Source organism: Balaenoptera musculus, chromosome 11, assembly GCF_009873245.2.
Source record: "Balaenoptera musculus isolate JJ_BM4_2016_0621 chromosome 11, mBalMus1.pri.v3, whole genome shotgun sequence".
In the NCBI taxonomy this organism is placed as follows: Eukaryota; Metazoa; Chordata; class Mammalia; order Artiodactyla; family Balaenopteridae; genus Balaenoptera; species Balaenoptera musculus.
Genome location: NC_045795.1, coordinates 29321359 through 29344873, shown reverse-complemented (window position 1 = coordinate 29344873; position 23515 = coordinate 29321359). Strand labels below are relative to the sequence as shown.

The 23515-nt window shown below is 38.5% G+C and overlaps 1 protein-coding gene across 4 annotated transcripts in view; it reads left to right on the top strand.

Moving 5' to 3' along the window:
• The window catches only part of SLC25A27 (solute carrier family 25 member 27), a 28031-nt gene extending 7943 nt beyond the window's left edge, over positions 1-20088 (top strand). The window contains exons 5-10 of one of the 4 annotated variants that reach the window (XM_036868316.1): positions 2218-2330; positions 5939-6023; positions 10411-10503; positions 11111-11213; positions 13158-13191; positions 16894-20088. In XM_036868316.1, the coding sequence (XP_036724211.1) occupies positions 2218-2330; positions 5939-6023; positions 10411-10503; positions 11111-11213; positions 13158-13187 (424 nt within the window). In that variant the 3' untranslated portion in view covers positions 13188-13191; positions 16894-20088. Of the gene's footprint in view, positions 1-2217; positions 2331-5938; positions 6024-10410; positions 10504-11110; positions 11214-13157; positions 13192-16626 lie in introns of all 4 variants that reach the window. The other 3 variants (XM_036868315.1, XM_036868314.1, XM_036868313.1) reach the window with 3 other exon arrangements.
• Positions 20089-23515: the final 3427 nt, after the last annotated feature.

Genomic DNA, 23515 nt, shown 5'->3' with positions numbered 1-23515 from the left:
TGGGTAACTTTCCTTTCCCCTTTGAACATTCTCTAATGACTTATGCATTTTTGTAACCCAACATTCAGTTAAGACCTTAATTCTGACTCTTGATTTGGAAGTGGTATTCACTAAGGGGAGAGCTGAGATGGACGTTTTCTTTGCCTTATAAGGTGTACATGTTCTCCACCAGACAAATTGTACATACGCATCGCTCTTTGCTGCTCTCGCAGACAAGGCAGCTAGACTTGTTCCCTACTGCAGCTTGATATAAAGAGTCTGATCATTAACGGTTGCCCTGGTGTGAATTCTGATTCTGCCACTGTGGCTTGGCATTGTAGAAGTCACTTAACATTTCTAGTCTGTTTCTTCATCTTTAAAAGGGACTGTCTCAGATGGTTTCCATGACAGAGAGCGTGGCTCATCAGGTGCCAGAAAGCTTGCTTTCTTTCCCTTTCTCTCTGAAGGAAGGGAAAAAGCAAGGTGAAGCTTGCAAATTATTCCTACTTCCCTAATTTCGCTCCTCTTTTCCCAAGTTTAAGGAAGTTTTTATTATTATTATTATTATTATGCTGTTGTGATATAAAATCCTCCTATTGCACTACCCTATATTGTCGAAGTCTGCCTTTCTTCAAAGGGCCTCTTGTTCAACAATTTATTAAAATACCACTTAGGCAGTTTCCCCTGGGAAAGGGGCAAATCTTGCAGATAGATAGACAGACCTCTCCCAGGAAAGAGGAAAAGTGCAGGATGCCCTGAGCTGAGTATAAAGGGGTCTGATCCTCTGAACACTGTGGGTGTGCCGCTGAGCCAGAGGTCAGGGGGGGTTTGGGGGCCTCCTTTGGAGGTTCACCGCGATCACTGCCCTCCGCTCTGCTGCTCCTCTAGCTGACTCAGTGGAAAGTGGGGTTGGGCTGTGGCAGTCCAGGCCCCCTTCCCAACAGGGAGATAAGTAACATGAACAGCAGAGGAGAAAAGGGTACCACACTGACTTAACCAAGTAGTTTACAGAATCCCAGGACCCGTTTTGTCATCCTGTAACAACTTCTTGTTACTATGTAGCAGGGTGAAGTGATGTTGCCTTGGTTTGATACATGGAGAGAAGGAACCATTGGGGTCCAGCAATGTCTGAGTTTTAACTGATCACCTCAATATTTTTCCTTCTCTGTCTCTAATGTTGGACATTTTGGATTTGATATAGTAGGAAAAAATATTTAATGTTGTAAAGAGCATGAACCTTGGGATCAGACAATCTGGGATTCAGATCCAGCCTTTGCCACATTTTAGCTCTGTTACCCTAGTCAGGTTCCTTAACTTCCCTAAGCCTCAGTTTCTTCAGATGAAAATTTGAATAATAATACATACTTCATAGAGTTTTCAGGAACAAAATGTATCTTATGTATATAAAAAGTCTGGTGCTTAATAAGTGCACAATAAATGTGCACTTGTTAATGTGACCTCATTCGTGAGCATATTTCTTATATAGCATAATAGCAATTATGAATGTCCTTCTTTTTGGTAAGACTCAGAGAGTTTAATGCCTGAGTAAAAGCCACACAGCTAGTAAGTAGTAAGATGGCATTTGACACCAGGTATGTCTGACTATATAAAACCCAGGCTTTTATTTTATATCATAGGTTTCCAGGTTCGGTTCATGGTTCAGCACCATTTTTCATCTGTGTATAGAAAAATGTGCAACATAAAGGCAAGATAATAAATTTTCATAAAGCCCAAAGTATTCAGTTTTAAGAACTCTTATGAAATTGTCCTTCCTACTTTTTGGTCTAAAAATACCACTTCTTTTATGAGAGGATATGAGAAATGATTTTTTTGATGTTATTTGGTAAAATTACAAAATTTGAAGGTCTCCCACAATACTAATAAAACGAACTCAGAGATCTGATAACCACTATTCCTGCCTATAGTTAATATGGGCACAGATGATGTAAAATATCAAGAAAGGAGTTTTAATCTGTTTAATAATCTGAGAAGAGGATGTCACAGTTTATAAAGATCTCCATAAAAAAGTGTTTACATCAAAAGTTGGCCTATTTTCTAAAGAACTAATACGTTTATCTGGAAATTAGACTTACGTGGATTGCTTTAACTTCTAACAATTCTAGATAGTTAAGATGTTACTCTACTCTAAATCATAACAGCTATAGGCAAAGCTTATACAATTGCATTCCAAACACAGGAACGCATAGAGTTTTCACATTTATTATTATTTTCCTTTAGATTTCGTGGTGTGCATCATGCATTTGCAAAAATCTTAGCTGAAGGAGGAATACGTGGGCTTTGGGCAGGCTGGGTACCCAATATACAAAGAGCAGCGCTGGTGAATATGGGAGGTAATGGAAACTTCGTTGAATTCTGCGAAGTCCTAATCGCCTTCATCATTTTAATTATAAGCACTCCATCGGGTAAAATGAGAATATTTATTTTATTATTTTTAATAATATGTACTGGCAACAGTCTTCCCTTATGTTATAATGTCATAATTGAATATTTTCCCTAGAACATTTTCACTTTATTCTATGACGATGTATGAAAAGGATTTCCTAAAACTAGCAAATTGTGACAATAAGGAGATAATACCAAACCATTTCTAAGGGCTACTCTCCACACCATACCTTCCTCTCAGATTCAAACTGGTATATGTACCATATGTGATGGTCATTATATGCAGACTACAAATCTTCCCCCCGCCAGTAATCCTGCTCCTCTTGCTGTATAATCCATTCTGTACAGCTGGGCACCTCAGGCTGGAAATCCGAATGTTTCCTTAACTCATCCCCATCTCTCACTTCCCATATTCAGTCATTAATTTCTCCTATCTTCTAAATATTTCTTAAATGCCCCCCCCCAGTATTATGCTAAGTGAAATAAGTCAGACAGAGAAAGACAAATACCATATGATCTCAATGTGGAATCTAAAAAACACAACAAAACAAAATGAAAACAGACTCATAGATGCAGAGAACAGGAGGTTGCCAGAGGAGAGGAGGGTAGGAGGCCAAAATAGGTGAAGGGGATTAAGAGGTACAAACCTCCAGTTATACAATAAATACACCACAGGGATGTAATATACAGTATAAGGAACTATTACAATAATATTGTAATAATTTTGAATGGGGACCGATGGTTCCTAGACTTATTGTGGTGACCTTTTTATAACGTATGCACATGTCAGATCACTATGTAGTACACCTGGAATAACCATAATATTACACATTAACTATATTTCAATTAAAAGAAAGTCTCCCCCCTCAATGTCTACTACCTTAGTATCCTTAAAATGACTGTTTTTACAATAGTAACCATCAAAACACAACTAGACCACTGCCACAGCCATCTAACTGGTCTCTTCCTCTGCCCTCAAATTTGTACCCAGTATCCATCGAACTTTATCTAAAATACAGATCTGAACATGTTATTGGTATCCTAAAGCCCTTCACTGGCTTCTTATCACTCAGAGAATAAAGTGGAAATTTCATAACATAACACAGAAGGCCTGTATAATCCAACCTGTGTCTTCTGGGGTTGAGCAATTCATTGACTCTGGAGCAGAGAGGGAAGCAGAGTCAAGAGCTAAAATGTTCCACTGCCCGCACACACCAAACTCTTCCTCACCTCTGCACTCTCTGTCCTCATCCCTCTTCTTCTATTTAGTTTTCTTCTGCAGATCTTTTAATACGTAGCTGAGGTGTCTTCTCCACCCATGTACTTTACCCAGACCTCCTGCAGCCACCCCTCCCAGGTCATGGTGTGTTAGATGCCCCTTTATGTGTTTCCATAGTTCCCCGTGCTTATCTCTGTTATTGGTTTTACCTCATTTCATTGCTTTCGACTATGTGTCTATCTCCTCCTCTAGATTTTGAGCCCCCTGAAGGCAAGGACTATGTTTGGTTTTTCTTTATTTCCCCAGTCCCTCGTACATAATCAACAAACATTTAATGAATGAATCAATGGATGAAAGACTCCTAAGACCAAAATTATATGATTCTAAGAAACTGATAAATAGCATTTTTGAGAGGTATAGTAACATATCACTCAAACATCAAAGGGAGTAAATCTATTTTATATACTGCTGTTTCAGTCCATTGATGTCTGCTGCATCATATTGGTGGATATTTTGGTTTTCAGAAAACCTTTCAGATTGTCGTTCTCAATTCATTGCTTCAAAATCTACTGCAGCCCAGATTTCTCTTCCAAGTTCCAGCTACCTACTCAGCATCTTCATTTGGTTATCTTAAATATATCACTTTGAATGTGTCCAAACCAAGCTCATTTACTAAATCACTTCCTTCTCTGTTCTTCCCAATCTCAAAATATGATATCATCATCTTTTTAGCTGAACAACCCAGAAACCTGGGCATGATTTTGATCTCTTTGCTTTCACTTGCTCCTTACAGCCAACCAGTCACCAAATCCAGCCATTTCTGTCTTGCATATATATCTCAAGTTCATCCACTTCCCTTCATCCCTGGAGCCACTCCTTTGTCCAAGTATTATTGATCTCCTCCTACTGGACCACTACAAATGTCTCCTAACTAGTCTCCCCACATACACCCCACAGCCATTTTGTCCCACTATGCATCTGAAATTTTTCTAATCAGGATCACTGGTGCCTATCATCTTACTTTAAAACATTTAAATTAGTCCATTCTCATTTTCGCATCTCCATAAATGGCAGCTGTGTCCTTCAAATTGTTCAAGCTCAAAACCTTGCCGTCATTCTTGCTTCCTTTCCTTCCCTCCATATTCAATCTGCTGGCCGATCCCTGTTGATCCTGTTGATTCTGTCTTCAAAACACCCAAAATCTGACCAGCACTCCACAACCCCTTTATCCAAGGCGCCATCATTTCTTATCCAAGCCACCATCATTTCTTACCAGAAGAACCGCAGCAGTCTCATATCTAATCTGCCTTGTCTCCCGATAGTCTACTCTTAACAGAACAGCCAGAGTGATCTTATAAATAGTGGCCCAGGTCGGTCACTCCTTTGCTCAAAACCATCCCCTTCTCCAACTCTTGCTGCCTCTGCTCCTGTTGAACTAGTGTCCTTGCTGTTCCTCTAACATACAAAGCTGACTTTGCCTCAGGTCTGTAACACATACTGTGGCTCTGCCCGGGACGCTTTGTCATAGATATCTACAAAGTGTACTATCTCAAGCTTCCTTAAGGTATCTGCTCAAATATAATTGCGAGGTCTTCCCTGATCACCCTATTTAAATTCACATACACCAACCTTCCCCACCCTCCCACACTCGCTGTCCCCTTTCCTTGCCTTGTCTTCAGAGCAGTCACTACCATCCGAAATGCCATGTGTTTACTTACTTGTTTATTGTCTCAGCCTTCAACAAAGAATGGGGATTTTGTTCATTTTGTCCACGGCTCTTTCCCCAGAGCCTAGAATAACGCCTACCACATAGGGGGCCCTCAGATATCTGGTGAATGATCAAATGCATCTACCCATTCTTACCTCTTTCCAATTCCCTTCTCTGTACTTTGGTGTATGTAATCTTTACAAAACTCCAGTATTGTGACCTATCCCTCCCCTGTTTAAAACCCTTCAACAGCTCTTCTTTGTCATTAGGAAAAAAGTATAAAAAACTTAATGTAGAATAATGACCAGGACCTTTTGTTTAAAGTGACAGAATCTCAACTCAACCTAACTTAGGCTAAAAAAAGGAGTTCGTCAGCTCCAACACTGAAAAGTGCAGGGGTTGAACTGACTTTAAGCAGAGCTGGATTCAGATGTTCAAATGATGTAATTGGGTGCCTGTCTCTCTTCCTCTTTTCCTCCCCCTCCATCTGCTTTCCTCTGCTTGAGAGCAAGAATGGGATCTTTCATCCTTCTACACATTCCTGCCCCATTCTTAGCACATTCTTGACACAAAAGACATTCATTGTTGAATGAATGATATTTAAGCTTTCTTTTTCTATGTATTGCCAGATTTAACCACTTACGATACAGTGAAACACTACTTGGTTTTGAATACACCACTGGAGGACAATATCATGACTCATGGCTTATCAAGGTAAGACTGTTTTAGTTTGTCTCTTTCTATTTTTTCCTATCTCACCCTTTCTTCCATATTTGGCATAAATTCTAACTTTTGTCTCTTTTGATTGAGAACCTACTGATATCACCCTTAAAGAAAGGCAGTAGTACATTTATAAAGAGCAATTTTCTTAAAGTTTGTTGCAGTTAAAATGGAGAAGGGAGGGGCAGAGTTGCAGAATGTTTCAGGTTAAACCTCCCCAAATATTTGCACCCTGATGGGGCCATCCCAGGGTCAGATTCTGATAACTGATTCTCCAACTCAATTCAACGGGTGTGTCTGAGTACCTTTTAGGTTAAAGGCACTGTGCAAGGCCCTGCAGTGGATACAAAAGGTAAACCACACTCCTTCCCAGGGAGTGTACCAAGGGGAAAAACAAGACTAGTATAAAAAGACTGTACAGTAAGTGCTAAAAGAAAGGGACTAGTTACTGTAGAGTTGGGGTGGGAGGTGCAGAGAGAAAAAATAACCGCTCAGAAGGGCCTACAAAGGAGACAGAATTAGATAAGTGTTTTGAAGGGCTGTGGCTTGTGACGGACAGAGACATGATAAAGAAGAGCATCCTAGGAAAGAGAAACAGCTTAAATTCTTTGCAACACAGGTTCAAATTGTCCATTAGAGTGAGTTACTTTATAGATGTCGAGTGTCCTTATGATTCTATTTAGCTTCCGATCTTGTTTCCAAATTCTAGACCCCGTTATGCTATTTAGACAACCCCAAAAGTATATGAGTAGTGCCAAATTAATGATATTTGGAGATATACAAATAGACATAGATATAAACGATTCCAAATTTCAGGTTCACCTTAACTTAATATTCCTAGAGTAGTTTTTCTTCATTCTTCCTCTTTTAAAATAAGTGTTATCTTTAGTGCTGCCAGGGCAATCTTTCTGTCTCTGCTCAGCTTTCTTTCACGTTCCGAACTTTCATCCAGGTGTGTTCACAAGCAACACCATATTTTCTGTAGCCAATGGCCCAGCCACCTCTTTCACAGAGAAGACTGAGGATTTTAGGCCTCTGTTCTGTAAACATCTGTATGATATCTGTACCCACCCTTACATTCTTCCCTTCACTATCTTCGTCCATGCTGTTCACTCTGCTTGTGAGACTTCCCCAGTTTCTACCCAGTCAAGTCATCTTGAGAGATATTCTTGTCTTTCAAGAGGCTTGTCTGTTCAGTGTTATGATCTATTCTCGGAGCAGGATATTCAGTTCTAATAGTCCCACAGTGATGTTACCTCTGTTTCTTTTTCATTGTCTTTCCACCCAAATGGGCTTCAAAATGCCACACTTCTAACTTCAGATTCAAGAATTTCCCAGCAGGTGTAAATCTGCCTAACGGACCCGACTCCACCTAATGGATCTGTCTTTTTTGGAAAGACATAGGATTTCCCATCACTATGTTCCAGCCCTAATCTGAAATAACTTCATCTTACTGTTCTCTAAGTCAGGTTTTAAGAAAACGGGGTGACTGGTACTTGGTTCATTCTTGAGCTCCATGCACTGGATCAGGTTTTTAACTCGGTTGGTAGGAGTCTGTGTGGTACGTGAGGCAGCTCGAAAGTCGCTAACCACAAATTCACAGCTAAGTAGGTAAACAGTGCTGTGCGATCTGGAAGTTCTGCAGGCTGTGTCACAGGGTAAAATGAGCGATCATGGAGGTTGGAAGGGGATTGCAGCTGTGCAATCGAGAGATTTATACGAGCCATCAGCATCTGAGGGAGAGGAATCTGGTATGAAGAAGAAGAGTAAAAATGGCGCAAGCACTGAACCATGTGCTTAGAAATGGCTAAAATGGTAAATTGTATGTTATGTGTATTTTACCACAATTAAAAACAATAGTGTAAGTGAAATGAAGTTCTGGGGCAAGGGAGGAGCAGCAGAAGACTGTGGCTGGGATTTTCGGGAGGTGGGGAGGCAGGTGGCAAAGAACGTTACTACGGGATGCAGCAGAAAGGTGGGGTGTTGAATTAATTCAGGAAATCGTACAGAACAGAAAAACCAGAAAAATTCCCTCTTCCCTCTTTTTAATAAAATCACGAGGCTATTGAGAGGTAAAACTGTGCAAAAGGTTAGCTTACACTGTGTGAAGATCACAGATGAGCATGATTATTTAGTTGATCCTGAAGAGGATTGCTGATTCTGACACAGTGCTGATGGACTGTTACGAACTAGCCTTGCAGATGGCCATCTGGTCTCCTAGAGAGAACAGAAGACTTACCCAATCACTCTCGGTCCATTATCACTTTAGCCATGTCCTGGGCCTCACTTTGGGGTGTTAACTAGCAGGGAGTGATAAAGGTCAATAGCAAAAAGCAGCAACATTCATGCCAAGTAGCTTGATGAAACTGACGTTCCTTTTACTCCTCTCTCTTCTCACTTTGACCATCTTACCTGAGGCCTCCTTAATATACTGTTTGCTCTCTTTTAATATTTATTTTTTAAAGGAGCCTAGCCAGATCACACTACCTCCTCAAAACAATGTGATAAGAAGAGGATGAGGCAGGCCACTGGCAGCTGCCCCTAAGGTCTCTGTGTGCCAAATGGGGCGACAGTTGCCAAAGGGGGTTCTTGATGTGGTTATTATACAGGTAAAAATAAATCCTTTAATAATAAATTAATTAGTTCATGACTACTAATTAATGAGGGCTACCTACATTTTAAAAATAGAATTTATTAATAATATTAACACTCTGGTAGAAGTCGTTTCCACTCTTGGCACTTATGTGTGAAGCAGAGCTGGCACCCAGCCTCGCTGAAGCAAATGAACGAGTAAAAATGTAGTGTTTCCCTCCAATCTTTTGAGCCAAGAGGGGGAAATTGTGTACCTTTTTCTATCCTATTTCTTTGTTCTTCCTTACCTCTTGATTGGTCTTGTATGCTGTTTCTAGTAGACCTAAGTTTTAGAACTTAGGTGAATTTTGTGTTAGTTGAGACATTTCTATGTAAAAACGTGAAGGTATATTAAAATAAATGATATTAAACTTGGACTTGCAAAGTATCTGAACAAATAGGAAAGAATGTTAAAAGAGCGGCAGTCTACACCTCCTGGGATATATATGGTGAAACAGTAAGTTCTTTCCACATAGGCAATGCCTGTTATGTGGACAAAGACCCAAGAAAAGTTACATGCACAGTCGGGTCATTTGCTGGAAAATGTAAATAGGTCATAATGGGCTCCTTCTCTGGAATTCAAGAATTCCTAAAGTGAGTTTCTCCTTTGAACAATCAATCCTGACCTGAAAGAGTCATAAAGAGCTTGGGGACTTCCTGCTGCAGCAGTTGAGAGTAATAGAGTGTGAAGATTCCTAATGCAGCTTCAGCTTCCCTACCACAGAGCCTTCAGAAACTTCAAAGGCCTTGCTTGGCATGGAACTCAGTGATCCTTATCTCTGGGAGGTACTTGATGTTCCAGAAGGACATAAAAGTTTTCCACAGTTTTTCTCTCTAGCTCTCCATTAGCCCAGGCTGCCCCCCCTGATTCCATCTGTGGACTTAGCTGCCACCTCCTGGGTCCTGGGCCTTCCATTTCCTGTGATTCAGGATAGCCACCCCTCTTCTCGTCATCTGTGTTTCTCCTGGAGAAGTTTACAGCAGTGAATGGGTTCTCGGGTTATGGAATGTCGATAATGTTCCTGTATTGCCTCGCTCATGCCCACATTCATAATGAACTGATGGTGGTCTCTGACCTGTTTAGTCACTCGTTTACAGAATCTTGATTTACTCTGTAGTGGGTTGGCCACATCCATTTTGTCTGTCTTGAGTAACTGACCAGAAGCCTTTCTCAAGAGGGGGTAATTATGAACCAAATTATGTGATTCCCACACTTACGATCCTTTCAATGACTTCCCTTCGCATGGAGAATAAATCAAACTCCTTAAATTAGCCTTCTCTGCCTGCTTCTTTAGTCTCTCATCTAGCTGGTGAGAAGGAAGCATCTGTGTCGAGACCTGCCACCACCCACGAGCCTTTCCATGACTGCCTGTCACCCAGTTACTCCCTATCACATGATCTCATTTTATTTTTTTCATAGCACTAACCACATCTGAAATTATTCATTTCTCCTCTGCCTCTCCCAAGTAAGTGCCTTGAGGACAGGATCTTATCTGTCTTGTTTACTGCCTACAAGAGTGCCTGACTACAACAGATGTTCAATGTATATTTGTTGACTGGAGATTCTTTTTTTTTTCTACCTCTTTAATGAATTAAGTTATCATTGATTTTAAGCTAAAACAGCATTATTATGAAGAATATTATAGTACTAGATTTAGTATTCCATTATTTCTAAATATCAAATCCCCTTTCCTTAAAAGTTAGAAACTGCTACATATTATCTTTCTATTTCATTTGTTTGTATCTATAGTTTTTGTTCTGGACTGGTAGCTTCTATTCTGGGAACACCCGCTGATGTCATCAAAAGCCGAATAATGAATCAACCGCGAGATAAACAAGGAAGGTAGACAGAAAGTCTTCAGTATCCATGGATCTGAATGTCTGTAATAATATTGTTCTTTAAAGACCCTTCCCTGTATTTATTCTTGATGGAAATGTATTTTTGTGTTTACATGTGTTCAACCAGGAAATTGTTTTTATGCAGTTACCTGCTTTGTGTCTGATGGAAAAGTACTGTGCATTTGGGGAAATAAGCTAATTTACCCGTCGTATTATTTAGACACAAGGTGTTTATTATGACTTTGTTGTTTTCAAACAGTTTTTGAAAATATACTCTGTTGAGAATTTCCAGAGCACTTCCTTCAGAAGCTTGTGACTTAGAGGTAACATGGGTAATTTGACCTGATATAAAACAGTATGTTCTCTCTGGAAGAGATCAGGTGGAGTGAATTCTAAGTTATCAGACCAAGGATGGGGTGAATCAGAAAACTCAACCTTGAAAATATCTTTAAACTCAAAAGAGGTGCTCTCTATATACAGAACCACAAATATTATTTTTTCTAAGCTAGCAGAAAATAGTTAAGTAAGTTTTCTTAGACCATTTAAAAATTTTATTGATACATCTATTTACACATAAGAAATTTAACAAAATTGTCTTCTTTCCTTTTTAGGGGCCTTCTGTATAAATCATCAACTGACTGCTTGATTCAGGCTGTTCAAGGAGAAGGATTCATGAGTCTCTATAAAGGCTTTTTACCCTCTTGGCTGCGAATGGTAAAGTTAGGTTTTTCCTGCCTTTGTTTTTGTTTTCTTTATATTAATTCTTAAATCACTTTTCCTCTCTAAATAGTTTCCTTTTCTCTTCTGGCTTTTGGCATGGTTCTGCCCCCAACCATGGTTCTTTCTTTCTTTTCTACATCTCTTTTCATTTTCTTTTACCTCCAAGTCCCTTGGTAGATTAAGGTAAAATAATTCAGTTACATCAGAAATGAATAGGTTGATATTATGTTGTTAGAAAGCCAGTGGATAGATTGTTCTGAAATGTAAAGCGTTTTGCTATTTAGCCAAAATATTATACTTTGAGATAGGTATACAGATTTCATATGAGACCATTCCTATCAAAATGTTACTGTTTCAAACAAAATTAGTTACTTTGATGATAAATGTTGCATTACCCATTAATACTTATCACCACAAAGCTCTGCTTAGGAAGAAAACATTATATAATTTTTATTTAGTCTGGATGCTGTTTTTTACTGAAGTGAACTAAGATGTAGAATTAGATAGACTTATGTTAGTAACATAACAAATATAATAAAAACAAGGTACTCAAGTATTTGGTAAGTTAGAACATATTTGAAAGAATGGAAGAGTTATGGGTTTAGAAATTCAAACAATCAATACTTTACACAATATGATATAATAATATTAACTGAGCACCTACTCCATGCAAAGCCCTGTACTCGATGCCTGGCTTTGGGATGAACCTAAGAGTCTCAGCCCCTGCTCCAGTGCTGGAGCTTCCAGTCTAGGTCAGGAGCTTCCAGTCTAAGTCAGGACAAACACTGAGTAAGAAACCAGAAGCAATGAGTGGAAGAGTCAGGGGCATGGGGTGGGGATCCCTGGTGCTATCAGAATATATATAGCAAGTAAGGACAGCCTAACCTGGGAGATTAAGAAAACCTCCTTGGAGAATGGACTTCTTTTTTTTTTTTTTTTTTTTTTGAGAATGGACTTCTGAATTGAGATTTGAAGAATGAGTAGGACTTGGCCAGGTCAAAAGGGCAGAAAAGAACATTCTAGGTGGAGGAACTAGATGGAGTGGACAAAGAATATGACGAATTCAAAGAACTGAAGAAAACCCAGCTGTCCAAGGCACGGAGATGTGGAGGAGAGCAGCACAGGGTGAGGCCAGAGAGAGGCAGGGACTGGATCAGGAAGGGCCACAGGACCCATGAGAGTGAGGGGCATTGGCTTGATGACATGTGCACTTTTAGAAAGACCCTTCTGGCTGCCATGGGGGTTTAGGAAAGACCAGGAGTAGTGATAGATGACAGATAATGATAACTTGGACTGGAATATAGCAGTGGGGACAGAAGAAGATAGAATTTTAAAATATTTAGGAGATAGAAAGGAGATAAAAAAGAACATGACTGGATGGGGAAGTGGTTGGAGAAGGCAAGGAAGAGTCGGGATTCATTCCCAGATTCCTGCCCTGAGCAAACAATGATATAATTTCCTAAAATGGGGACCATTTGCAGAGAAGAAGATTTTGTGGTAGAATAACAAGTTTAGTTTGGATATGGTAAGTTTTGGATACTCGTAGGTCATCTAAGAAGAGATGTCTAGATGACTAGCTTAATATATTGGCCTGGATCTTAGAATCATGAGGATGGAGATTGAGATTTGAGCACTGTCTACACACAGATAATAACTGAAGCTTTGGGGATAAATGACATCACCAAGGGTAGTAGGTATCTATCTATTAACATGAAATCAGTAGCCAAAGCCCTTGGCAATATCTGATACAAAAGCATACCTAAGTTGTAAAATATAATTTTGATTGTTTTGATTGTACTTTGAAGTTATCTCAAAATCTGTGGATATTTAATGGAAAGGAAGATATTGACTTGGCCTGCATGAACCAGGCACTATCATAAGTAAGTGCTGGTAACACCAAGGAATAAGATGTTTATTTTTTTTTTTTTTTTGCGCTAGAGGAGCGTACAATGTGATGGGAGAAGATAGACACGTAAGTAGTTAAAATTACAGAAATTATGAAGCTAATATTACTAAATCACTTGGTATATGGCCAATGCTATGCTAATCATGCTCTCAGCTTAACTCATTGAATTCTCCCAACTCTCTATTTAGTAGGTTACTATCATCTCTCTCTTTTACAGAGGAGGAAACAGTAGCGTAAAGTGTCTGAATAACTTGACCGGCCTGGGTGGTTCGTAACTGTGGGAGCCAGGGACTCAAACCCAGGCAGTCTGACTCCAGAGGACACAGTCTTACTAAAGAGGCTGCCAGTGCTGTGAACAAAACAGGAGAACACAGATAGTGGAGTCAAATGGCTTGAACTCTTTGGGGAGTCCCAGAAGGCTTCCCGGAGGTGATATTTGATCTGAGCTTTGAAGGATCAGGAGGTGTCTTCTTGATCAGTAGGTCAAGAAAAGCGTGAGGGAGCAACATGAGCAGGGGCACCAAGTCATGTGTGGCCCCGATATGTCTGGTGAACTGCAGGAAATTCCGTGTGGCTGGACAGTAGGTCCTCAGAGGGCAGGTGGTGGGAGAGGACGCTAGAGGAGCACTTAGGGACCAGGCTGAGAAAGATCTTGGCGGGGGGCAAGTAAAATAGTTTAGGTGAAACTCTGCAGGTAGCAAGCATCTGTTTGAACATGGAAGCCATGGGCTAAGATTTGCCTGGGGACAAGACTCCTGTAGCAGCAATGTCAAAGCTACACTGAAAGCTAGAAAGCAAGAAAGGGCGTTTCGGCAGTGGTCTAGCCAGGAGATGATTGTAGAAAGGGAGAGAAGATGGATTGCAGGAACATTTGTGCTTGACTCCACAAGACTTAGTAAACGATCAGATGGAGAAAGGGAGGGAGGGAGAGAAGGAAATGGGACTTTGATGTTTCTAGTGTGAGAGACTATGAGGATGGGTGAGACCACTGATGAAAAACAAAATCGGTCAGGAGAAGTGAGGGGCAGGGAGAACATCACGTACAAAGGAGCGCTGAGACCACTTGATCTGACCCATTCTCTTTATACATGAGACTCAGGAAGTATATATAAATGACCCCAAAAATGAGTGCTTAATATATGACAAGCTCTCTGCTAAGCTCTTTACACACATTAATTATTTTTCTAAGTCTTACAAGAACCTAGTAGAAGAGGTGGGGTTATCCTCCTTTTTCAGATTAGAAAAACATGGCTCAGAGTATATAAGAAACTCGCTCAAGTTCATATAGCTAGTATATGGCCGAGCTGGGAATTAACTGCAAGTTTGTTCAACTCTAACTAAACCCATGCTCCTAACTAAGACAGTATACTGAATTTCTCAAGATCCTGCAGCTCATTATAGAAGTTTTAAAAGAAAAGAGACAGGTCGTGGTGATGGAGAAATGTTACCAGAGACAGGCTGGATTACCACCAAAGATGACCAGGGTGGCATTGCCTTGTTGGTCTATCACAGTGCAGAACCCTGAGCTTAGAAGCCTAACTCCTGAGCACTTTCGAGTAAACTGGCCTTGCACGTACAGATACCCTGCAGCCAAACTCATTGAAACCGATGACTGGACCACAACATTGGCTCAGCCACACTGAGAAATACACTTGGCCAGTGATCCAGATGCTGAAGTCCTCTGGACAGCTAACTTCAAGCTATATGGGAGCCAAGTTATAATCAGAAGGTTGCTTGCTGAACACAGAACAAAACAGGAAGAGCTTATTTGTGAACTTAATATTGAAAAAGATACACCCAAGAGCACTTACGTGTTGAGCCCCACAGTAATAGGAATGGAGAAAAACTTCTTTTTCCAGCAGTTATGACAACACGGGTTCACATACACTTGGATTATTTTCAGTGGTACAACTATGCCAGTGAGGAAAAAACAAGTAAAAGCATGTACTGGCCACATGCACATCTACGAAGAGTCTCAGTGTATCCCATTTATATACTATGCATGCTATTTGGCTATATGATCTTCCTCTCTATCTCCTCTTCAAAACCCAGCTAAACCCAATCCCAGTTCCTTCCACTAGTTAGAGAAAATATGACCTCACTTTGCTCAATCCCTGATTAATATTTATTTCATTTGCATATAGTTTGGGTGCTATGAGGAAGAAGTCTGATTACCAGCGCAATTAGGAATGATTGCGTAGTCCATTCTTAACTAAGACCTCTGCTTCTAGATCCAATTGCAGTCATATCCTTGGCTCACTTCATTTTTATTGTCACAAGAGTGTGGTTTCGTCACAACTTCTTTATTTTGTCTATGTCTTCGTACATTTCACGGACTAAGATGTCTTCTCCTAACTCCACTATTATATCCTCAGTCTACCAGTATAACTTGCGCAATATTTCCAAACACGAATGACATAAATATTGCTTTACAAACTTTCTAACCAAATACATTTTACATTCTAATTGCTTAAGCTTATTTCTCCAGTCTAATGTGATCAGAGTTCCTCTCTGATCGATATTACCCATGACCTATCAACCAAACCAGATAAGAACTGGATCCGAGACACCCTTTCTCTGATGGCTATTTCCAGTGTTTCCTCTGTAATTTCCCTCTGTGTCTTTAGCGTTTTTATCTTCTGTTATTGAATAATCCTCATTCCCTTATAATTCCTTTTGGCACAGTTACACCTTCATAGTCAGTTCTTTCTGAGTTAAAAGCCCTTTTCTCCATTTAATGTGAATTTTTATATTCATTTAGTGATACACCAGGTGTTGGTTTTATGACCCAACTCTCAAAGGATAATCTTTCATCTTCACTTTCATGTTCTTAAGTGCCTCCTTCTCATGCTCCATATGTAAACTACATGTAGAGGCAAGGAGCCCAGCCTAGAATTCAGGCATGCCGAGCCCGAGCCTTTTATCCAGTAACAGTCAGTAAGAGGAACCCTGGAATGGAAGGCAGAAGCCCATGGTCTAGCTCCACAACATGCTGACAGGCATCTGATTGCTAAGTCTTAGTGTCCTCATCCGTAAAACAGGGACATCAGTACCTTTCCTTTCCATTGTAACTTGTTCAGAGAAATCTGTGAGAAATAAGACATGAAAATGCTTTGTAAATTATAAGGTGCTCTACAAAGGTGAAATACCTTTGAATTGCCTTTAGCATACATTTTAGAATGGAGTCACCATACTTTAGCTGAAACATAAAAGACCCTCCAGAATCTGACCAAATCCTGTAGATCCAACACATATATCCTATCACAGTTGTACTTTTCCAGTGAAATCATTTTCATTAATGTATCTTGGAACTTTGCTTTGTTTTACCAACTTGAAATCATCTTGTTCCTCTCCAAAATAACCCACAGTAAATAAAAATACTTTTTTTCAGCCTAAGTGGATTGAAAATGAGAGTTCATCATTCAAAGATGTGTATGCATATGTGTAGAAGATTTATAATTGCTTTGAAATATGCACTAACTTCTTTGGTTAATCTTTCAGACCCCTTGGTCACTGGTGTTCTGGCTTACTTATGAAAAAATCAGAGAGATGAGTGGAGTCAGTCCATTTTAAGCCCTTAAAGATGCAGCCCTTAAAGATACAGTGTTCATTATCATTGAAATGCGGGCATCTGCAACATACACCCCCTATTATTTCTACCTCTTTAGGAAGACACCTTACTCCACAGAGACTGTGATTTATAGGGGGCAGCACTTTATTTTTATCTGGAAACCCAAGTTCTCTTTGACTCCTCTTTTTGTTCAAAAGCAATCTGATTGGATCACACAAGGCCACCCAATGAGACCCAGCACAGCGTTTTCTAAGGAAGAGTCAAATCCTGACCACTTACCTTGAGCAAGAAGATTCGACCTTCGAGATGCTATTCTATGCTGAAGAGCTTGCTTAGAGGAGGAAATGCCAGAAGGGAGACAGCATCTTAGACCTGAAGCAGACAATAGGAATGTGGAAAAATACATACGTACATAGTGACCACGGAACATATTTAACCTGTTGTGTCAGTACTTACGACTGAAATTTGATAATTCACTTTTCTGTTGCCGTTAAAGTGTGCATACTTTAAATTAAAGGGAGGTGAAAGAATAAACATTTTGAGATTTCCCTAGTGTTGAAGGAAGTTGATGTACCTTTTCTTGCCAGGAGGATGAAAAAAAAATCAAGTTGAGATGATGTTTGGATCTCAAGGGAAGAAGCCGTTTTCCGTCAGTGCCCTGTCGTTAGTTGATCTGTGTTCACTGGTTAGCTCTCCAGCACACAGGCTAACCTGACAGCCACCGACTGCACCTTGATGAAAACAGAAAAGAGTGTTTGCTTTGTGACATATCCCATTCCAGCTTGAATTTGTCACTAGCTCTCAAGAATCTCAATATATGAAAAACGCAGTTTATTTGATTAAAGCTCGGGTGGATAGGTCCTTTTAATAAAGAAACATCTGTTATCGTCAGCCTCTCAGTGGCACGTTAAAAGCAAAGCTAAGATGAAGTGTGCTAAGATGAAGTCAGCTGACATAAATCCTTTCTTAATCTCCCCTTCCCTAACGCTTAGGGTCCTAGAGAGAGAGAACTCAGAAATCACACTAAAGCTGTCTCTAGCCTGAATCTTATTCAATTTGACAAAGCCTCCTGCCTAAAAAGTGATAAGTATAAACTGCCTATGGTATACAGTTATGTCTCCAATCACTAAATCACATCCCTTTTCTTAGAAAGGGGAGAGATTTCTTAAGATTCATCTCTATACCACCTGTTCCCCCCAACCTCAGACAGTGGGCATTTCTGGATGGATGGCTACAGTTATGGGTAGAGGCTGTAACTGTCAAAATAGGAAAACCCCAAAAGCTCAGACCCAAGAAAGACCGTGGAGCTGACCAAACAGGATTTATCATGGGCATGAATGATGTGGAACAGAAAAACGTTTACAAGTACCCTGCGGTTGCACTGATGTATAATCACTGCCATTTAAGAGGGGGAGTATGCTTTAAAATATATTTTAATGTGATGTACTAATATGCAGTGGTTTATTGTTTTTGTAGAATTTACAGAATGTGAAGTTTAATCTCTTAAAATCTTTCAGTGGTCTACTTTTCCATTGCATTTGTCAATCTGTATGAATTGAGTTGTTAAATTTATTTAAAATAATATTATGTACTTAGGTTCTCAAGTGTTCTGTATTAGAACCACTTTAGGAAACTTTGTTTTTTGTGTGTATTTTATACATTTTTAAATCAAGTAAATATTGGATCAAAATAATTATATGCAAACTGGACCATGAAAAAATTTATTTAGCTTTATTCTTTGAGGGGCTTGAGGTAAAAACATTGCTTACATAGTGAGACTATTCCTTGGTGTCTGGATTCAACACGAATAATTGGATTTTTTTTTAACCGGAAATGACTCCTTAGGATGGTCTGGTTTAATTCTTTCATTGTCTAAGTTAGGAAACTGAGGCCTAGAGAAGTAGAGTTGTTCATGCTTATAACTTACTTAGTAGCAGAGCCAGGATAAAAATACAGATCTCTTAATTATTATTACAACTGACAGTTATTGTACACTGATTAGGTACCAAGTAAATGCCTTATGTTATCTTCACAACACCCCAGTCCAGTGCTATTGAATCTTCCAAAAACAGATTTTTTCTTTATGGCATTTCTTGTCTTAGACATTTTAAATGAATTTGAATTGCCTTTAGCATACATTTTAGAATGGAGTCACCATACTTTAGCTAAAACATAAAGACCCTCCAGAATCTGACCAAATCCTGTAGATCCAACATATATGTCCTATCACAGTTGTACTTTTCCAGTGAAATCATTTTCATTAATGTATCTTGGAACTTTGCTTTATTTTACCAACTTGAAATCATCTTGTTCCTCTCCAAAATAACCCACAGTAAATAAAAAGAAATAAAATTTCAGTAATTTTGTGTCCATACTGAAAGACAGCCATTTCAGACTCACTTTCTTATAATACAACTGTTGGTGGTATTTATCTTCAGCTCAGTATTGATAATACTTAACCTCTGAGCTTCCTTTGCTTAGCTTCCCCATTTTTTCTCTTCGCAAATGATTTTTTTTTCTCACTGAAAAATACACATGTTCTTATTTTTAATTATATACAGTCCTTTGTTTTTTATATGTATAAGTGAATTAGCATATCGATCTAAATAAAGAGATAACATTTCTTAAGTTCACTTTTAGTGAGGAATAATGTGTCTATCAAGTGCTCCAAATCCTATTTGATTATAAGCCACTAGTGGTAGGACTATGTCTTGTTTTTATATAAATCTCTACTCTCATTAGTAGCATTTCTTTGCTATTCGGTACTTAACAAAAGTTACATATGATGTGAATCAATTAATTTTGGCTTCATTATTTTAAGATCTGTACCTATCATAAGACTAGTCTGAAATTTCTTTCACTTTGCCAAGAAAAAAAGGAAGGAAACAAATTCAGGGAGGTTTTAAGTGTAAAAAAAAATTACTTTTCTGTCATCTTCAAATTTTTAAGTATAACCATTTATGTACAATTGAAATAGTTATACATGTCCTTTTCTGTTAATGAAAACAGATTCCCTCAGGACCTCCATTGGAAAAATGTTTAATTTTAATACTTGGTGGTTAAAAACATTGAAGGTGAAAATATTTGATTCTCTTCTCCCCAGTTAAATCAGAACTCTTTAAAAATGATTACCAAACAAATATATATTATTATTGAATGCCAGGTAATGTGGAGGAAAGGCTGAACATGGATTCTCAAGACCTTTATCCTATTTTGGGTTCTCCTCCTGACAAAGTAGTATAACTATGATCAAGTCCTTTCACTTTTCTTCTCTTGATGTCCATTTCTTTATAAGATGAAGTGACTGAACTCTAGAATCGTAACTTGCATGTACTTGAAGAGAGCCATTATATGAATGTCATGTGAAAAATATATAGGATTGAAAAAAATTATTGGGATTTGTTTTTTCCTGGATTTAATGAATTTCTCGTGTTTTAGGGTGAGGAAAGTTTTATTCAGGCCTTACAGTAGAATATAAACTTTTTATGTGGCTGGAAATCCTTCCTTCACGTAGTAGCAGAGTTCTCTTCCTTCAGGCAACCCTGGACATGTCACCCTGCCTTTCACCTTCAATTACTTCTTCACACACACAAGAAAAATTAAAATCTTTGACACTATATACAAGACCCTCTCAACCTGGCTTCAACCCATTTTTCTAAGCTTTGCATATTACTGGGTACCCGCACCCTACCACCTTGCAAATTCATCGCCCTACTTATTTCTCTGGAGATGCTCTTTACGTGGATGCTTCCCAGGCAGTGTTCATTCTGTGCTCTCCGCCGAACTTTCCTCCCGTCACTACCACCCATTCATCTTCACCTTCACTGGGGAGGTCCTACTTTAACATCTAGAATGATCTCTGAAGACTTGAACATCTCCAACACCTCCATGCTCCCATTGCTTCTTCTCCTGTGGATGTCTGTCTGTCTGCATGGACGTGTGTCTGCCTCCCTATACAAATAAACTCTTGCAAGCAAGGGTCATGCAATACATCTCTCTTTCTCTTTGAAACTTCACACAGAAGTCAATTAGAAGGTATTTGTTGAATTCAGAGATTTTTAGGGGTGGAAAGAAAAAGAAACATTTATGTACCTGTGATTAAGCCATATGTTGTTTCCCTCTTACCTTCAGAATAATTATGTCGGGTTAGTAACACTCAATTTCAAGAGATTCTTTACCATGTGCAGTGCTTAACTGCATTTTCAAAAGACCTGTGTCTTTAAACATATGTAATTATTATAATTTTAAAGAAGTATTCATCAGTTTAATCGCTATTGTACAAAAATCTAGAATTTGATAGTTTTAAATAATACAAAATATTTGGTTAGTCAATTAACAGTTAATAAATATGTGATGAGTTTATATTATTCATTTTAGAGTGTGTATGAAAATTATATCACTATTTGTATGTACATTTTACCCACTCGAGTGTTTTATTATTTATGAATCCTGAGGAATACGTGATTATTTTTCTCTCCCCATACTTTACCCCCAACAGGCTGCTGTGATTGTCAACAGCAGCAGGATCCACTTTGAAGGTTTGATAAAAGCAGATGAAGATGCTTAAAGATGTCTGTTTGCTGAAAATAACTGGTAACAAACAGGAATATATGTGAGTAAATATAGTGCATCATTCTGATTTTTAAAGTAAATGGTTTAAAATGCCTAATGAGTTGTCAAGGGTTTTGTTTTGTCCTAGTGTGGTTTTGTCCTGGTGTGTTTTTGAGTTAAAATGATAATAACAGATTTAGAGATGATTTTTAAATCTTAATCTTTACTTTTCAGAATTGAAATAGAAAGTACCTTAATTTAGAATGTCAGACTTGAAATACTTACATTAGCAAAAAGAACACCTATACCTTGTCACTATAAATTTTATTTTATGGGTACTCCCTATTAATCCAGTTCTCCTTATTAATCCAGTTCTGCTCTGACTAAAAGGGATGGGTAACTAATAGTTACAGTGATGGACATGCTCACTGGCTACACGTAAAAGACGAAAATAAAATTGAAATTAGTTAAACGTTGGAAAATTAGTCCCTTCTTTTCTGACATCATATTCTACTTTGATTACCGTGATACCACTCCCTCCTGTCACTTATATTTTTGTTTCTCCTTATCAGTCTCTATTGGCTGTTTCTTTGCTGCCAAGTCCTTAAATTTTGGTTCTTCAAGGTTCTGTTCTTGGCCCTCTTCTCAAAGTTCACTCTTTCTCTGGGAGGGGCCACACATTTCTGTGACTTTAGCTACTACGCTTGGGCTGGTAATTCCCAAACACATAATAGGCAGTCAGTAGATGGTAGATGTTACCATTATCTGTGTTTCTGGTCCTTACTCACTTATCCAGCTTTACTCATGTTTTCTCAAGTGCCAACTTTATCTCTCCACCAGGATGGCCCACAGTCCTTGTGAGCTCAAAATTCACAATATTAAATCAGTAGTTTTTGTTCCAATCCTTTCTCACCACCCTTTACAATGTACTCTTCTTCCAGGAGTCTCTGTTGTGCTACACACCTTGTACTGCAGCCAGGAAACCTCAGGACATCCTTGACTTCTCATTTGTTTACTTACAGTCCAGAATACTTAAACCCATTTATAAAAAAGAAAACTACAGACTAATATCTCTTAGGAATATAGATGCAAAAAAAATCAATGAGCACCACTTTACACCCATTAGGATGGCTATTATTAAAAACAAAAAACACCAAGTGTTGGTGAAGATGTGGGGAAATTGGAACCCTTGTGCATTGCTGGTGAAAATATAAAATGACACAACTGCTATACAAGACGGTATGTGGTTTCCTCAAAAAATTAAACATAGAATGATCATATGATCCAACAGTTCCATGTCTAGATATAACCCAAAAAATTGATAGCAGGGACTTGAACAGATATTTGTACACCAATGTTCATAGCAGCATTTTCACATAACCAAAAGGTGGAAACAATCTAAATGTCCACTGACAGATGAATGGATGAATGGATAAACAAAATGTGGTATATACATACAATGGGATATTATTCATCCTTAAAATACGAAGGAAATTCTGAGACACGTGATGACATGGATAAATCTTGAAAACGTTATGCTGAGTGAAATAAGCCAGACACAAATTAGCATGTATTATATGATTCTACTTATATGAGATACCTAGAATAATCAAATTCATAGAAACAGCAGAATAGTGGCTACCAGGGCTGGAATAAGGGAGAATGAGAAGTTAGTATTTAATTGGTACAGTGTTTCAGTCTGGGATGATAAAAAGCTCTGGAGATGGATAGTGGTGACCATTGCACAACAATGTGAATGTAATTAATGTCACTGAACTGTACACTTAAAAGTGGTTAAAATGGTAAGTTTTTTGTATATTTTATATGATAGAAAAAAATCTGAAAAAAGTAAAAAACCCATGAATATAGATGTGAAAAAATATTAGCAAATTGAATTCAGCATTATAAAAAGGATAATACATCATACCTAAGTGGGGATTATCCCAGGAATACAAGGTTGGTTCAACATTCAAAAATCAATCAATATAATTCAACTTATTAACAAACAAAATTTATCTCATAGAATGGGAAATGGTATATGATAAAACTCAATATCCTTTCATGATAAGAGCTCTCAACAAACTAGGAGCAGAATGGAACTTCCTCAACCTGATGAAAGGGATCTAAGTGAAACCTAGAGCTAACATAACGCTAGTGAAAAACAGAAGGCTTTCTCCCTAAATCAGGAACAAGAATATCAATTCTCACCATATCTAGTCAAAACTGTACTGGAGTTATAATGAGGCAAGAAGGAGAATATAATATAAT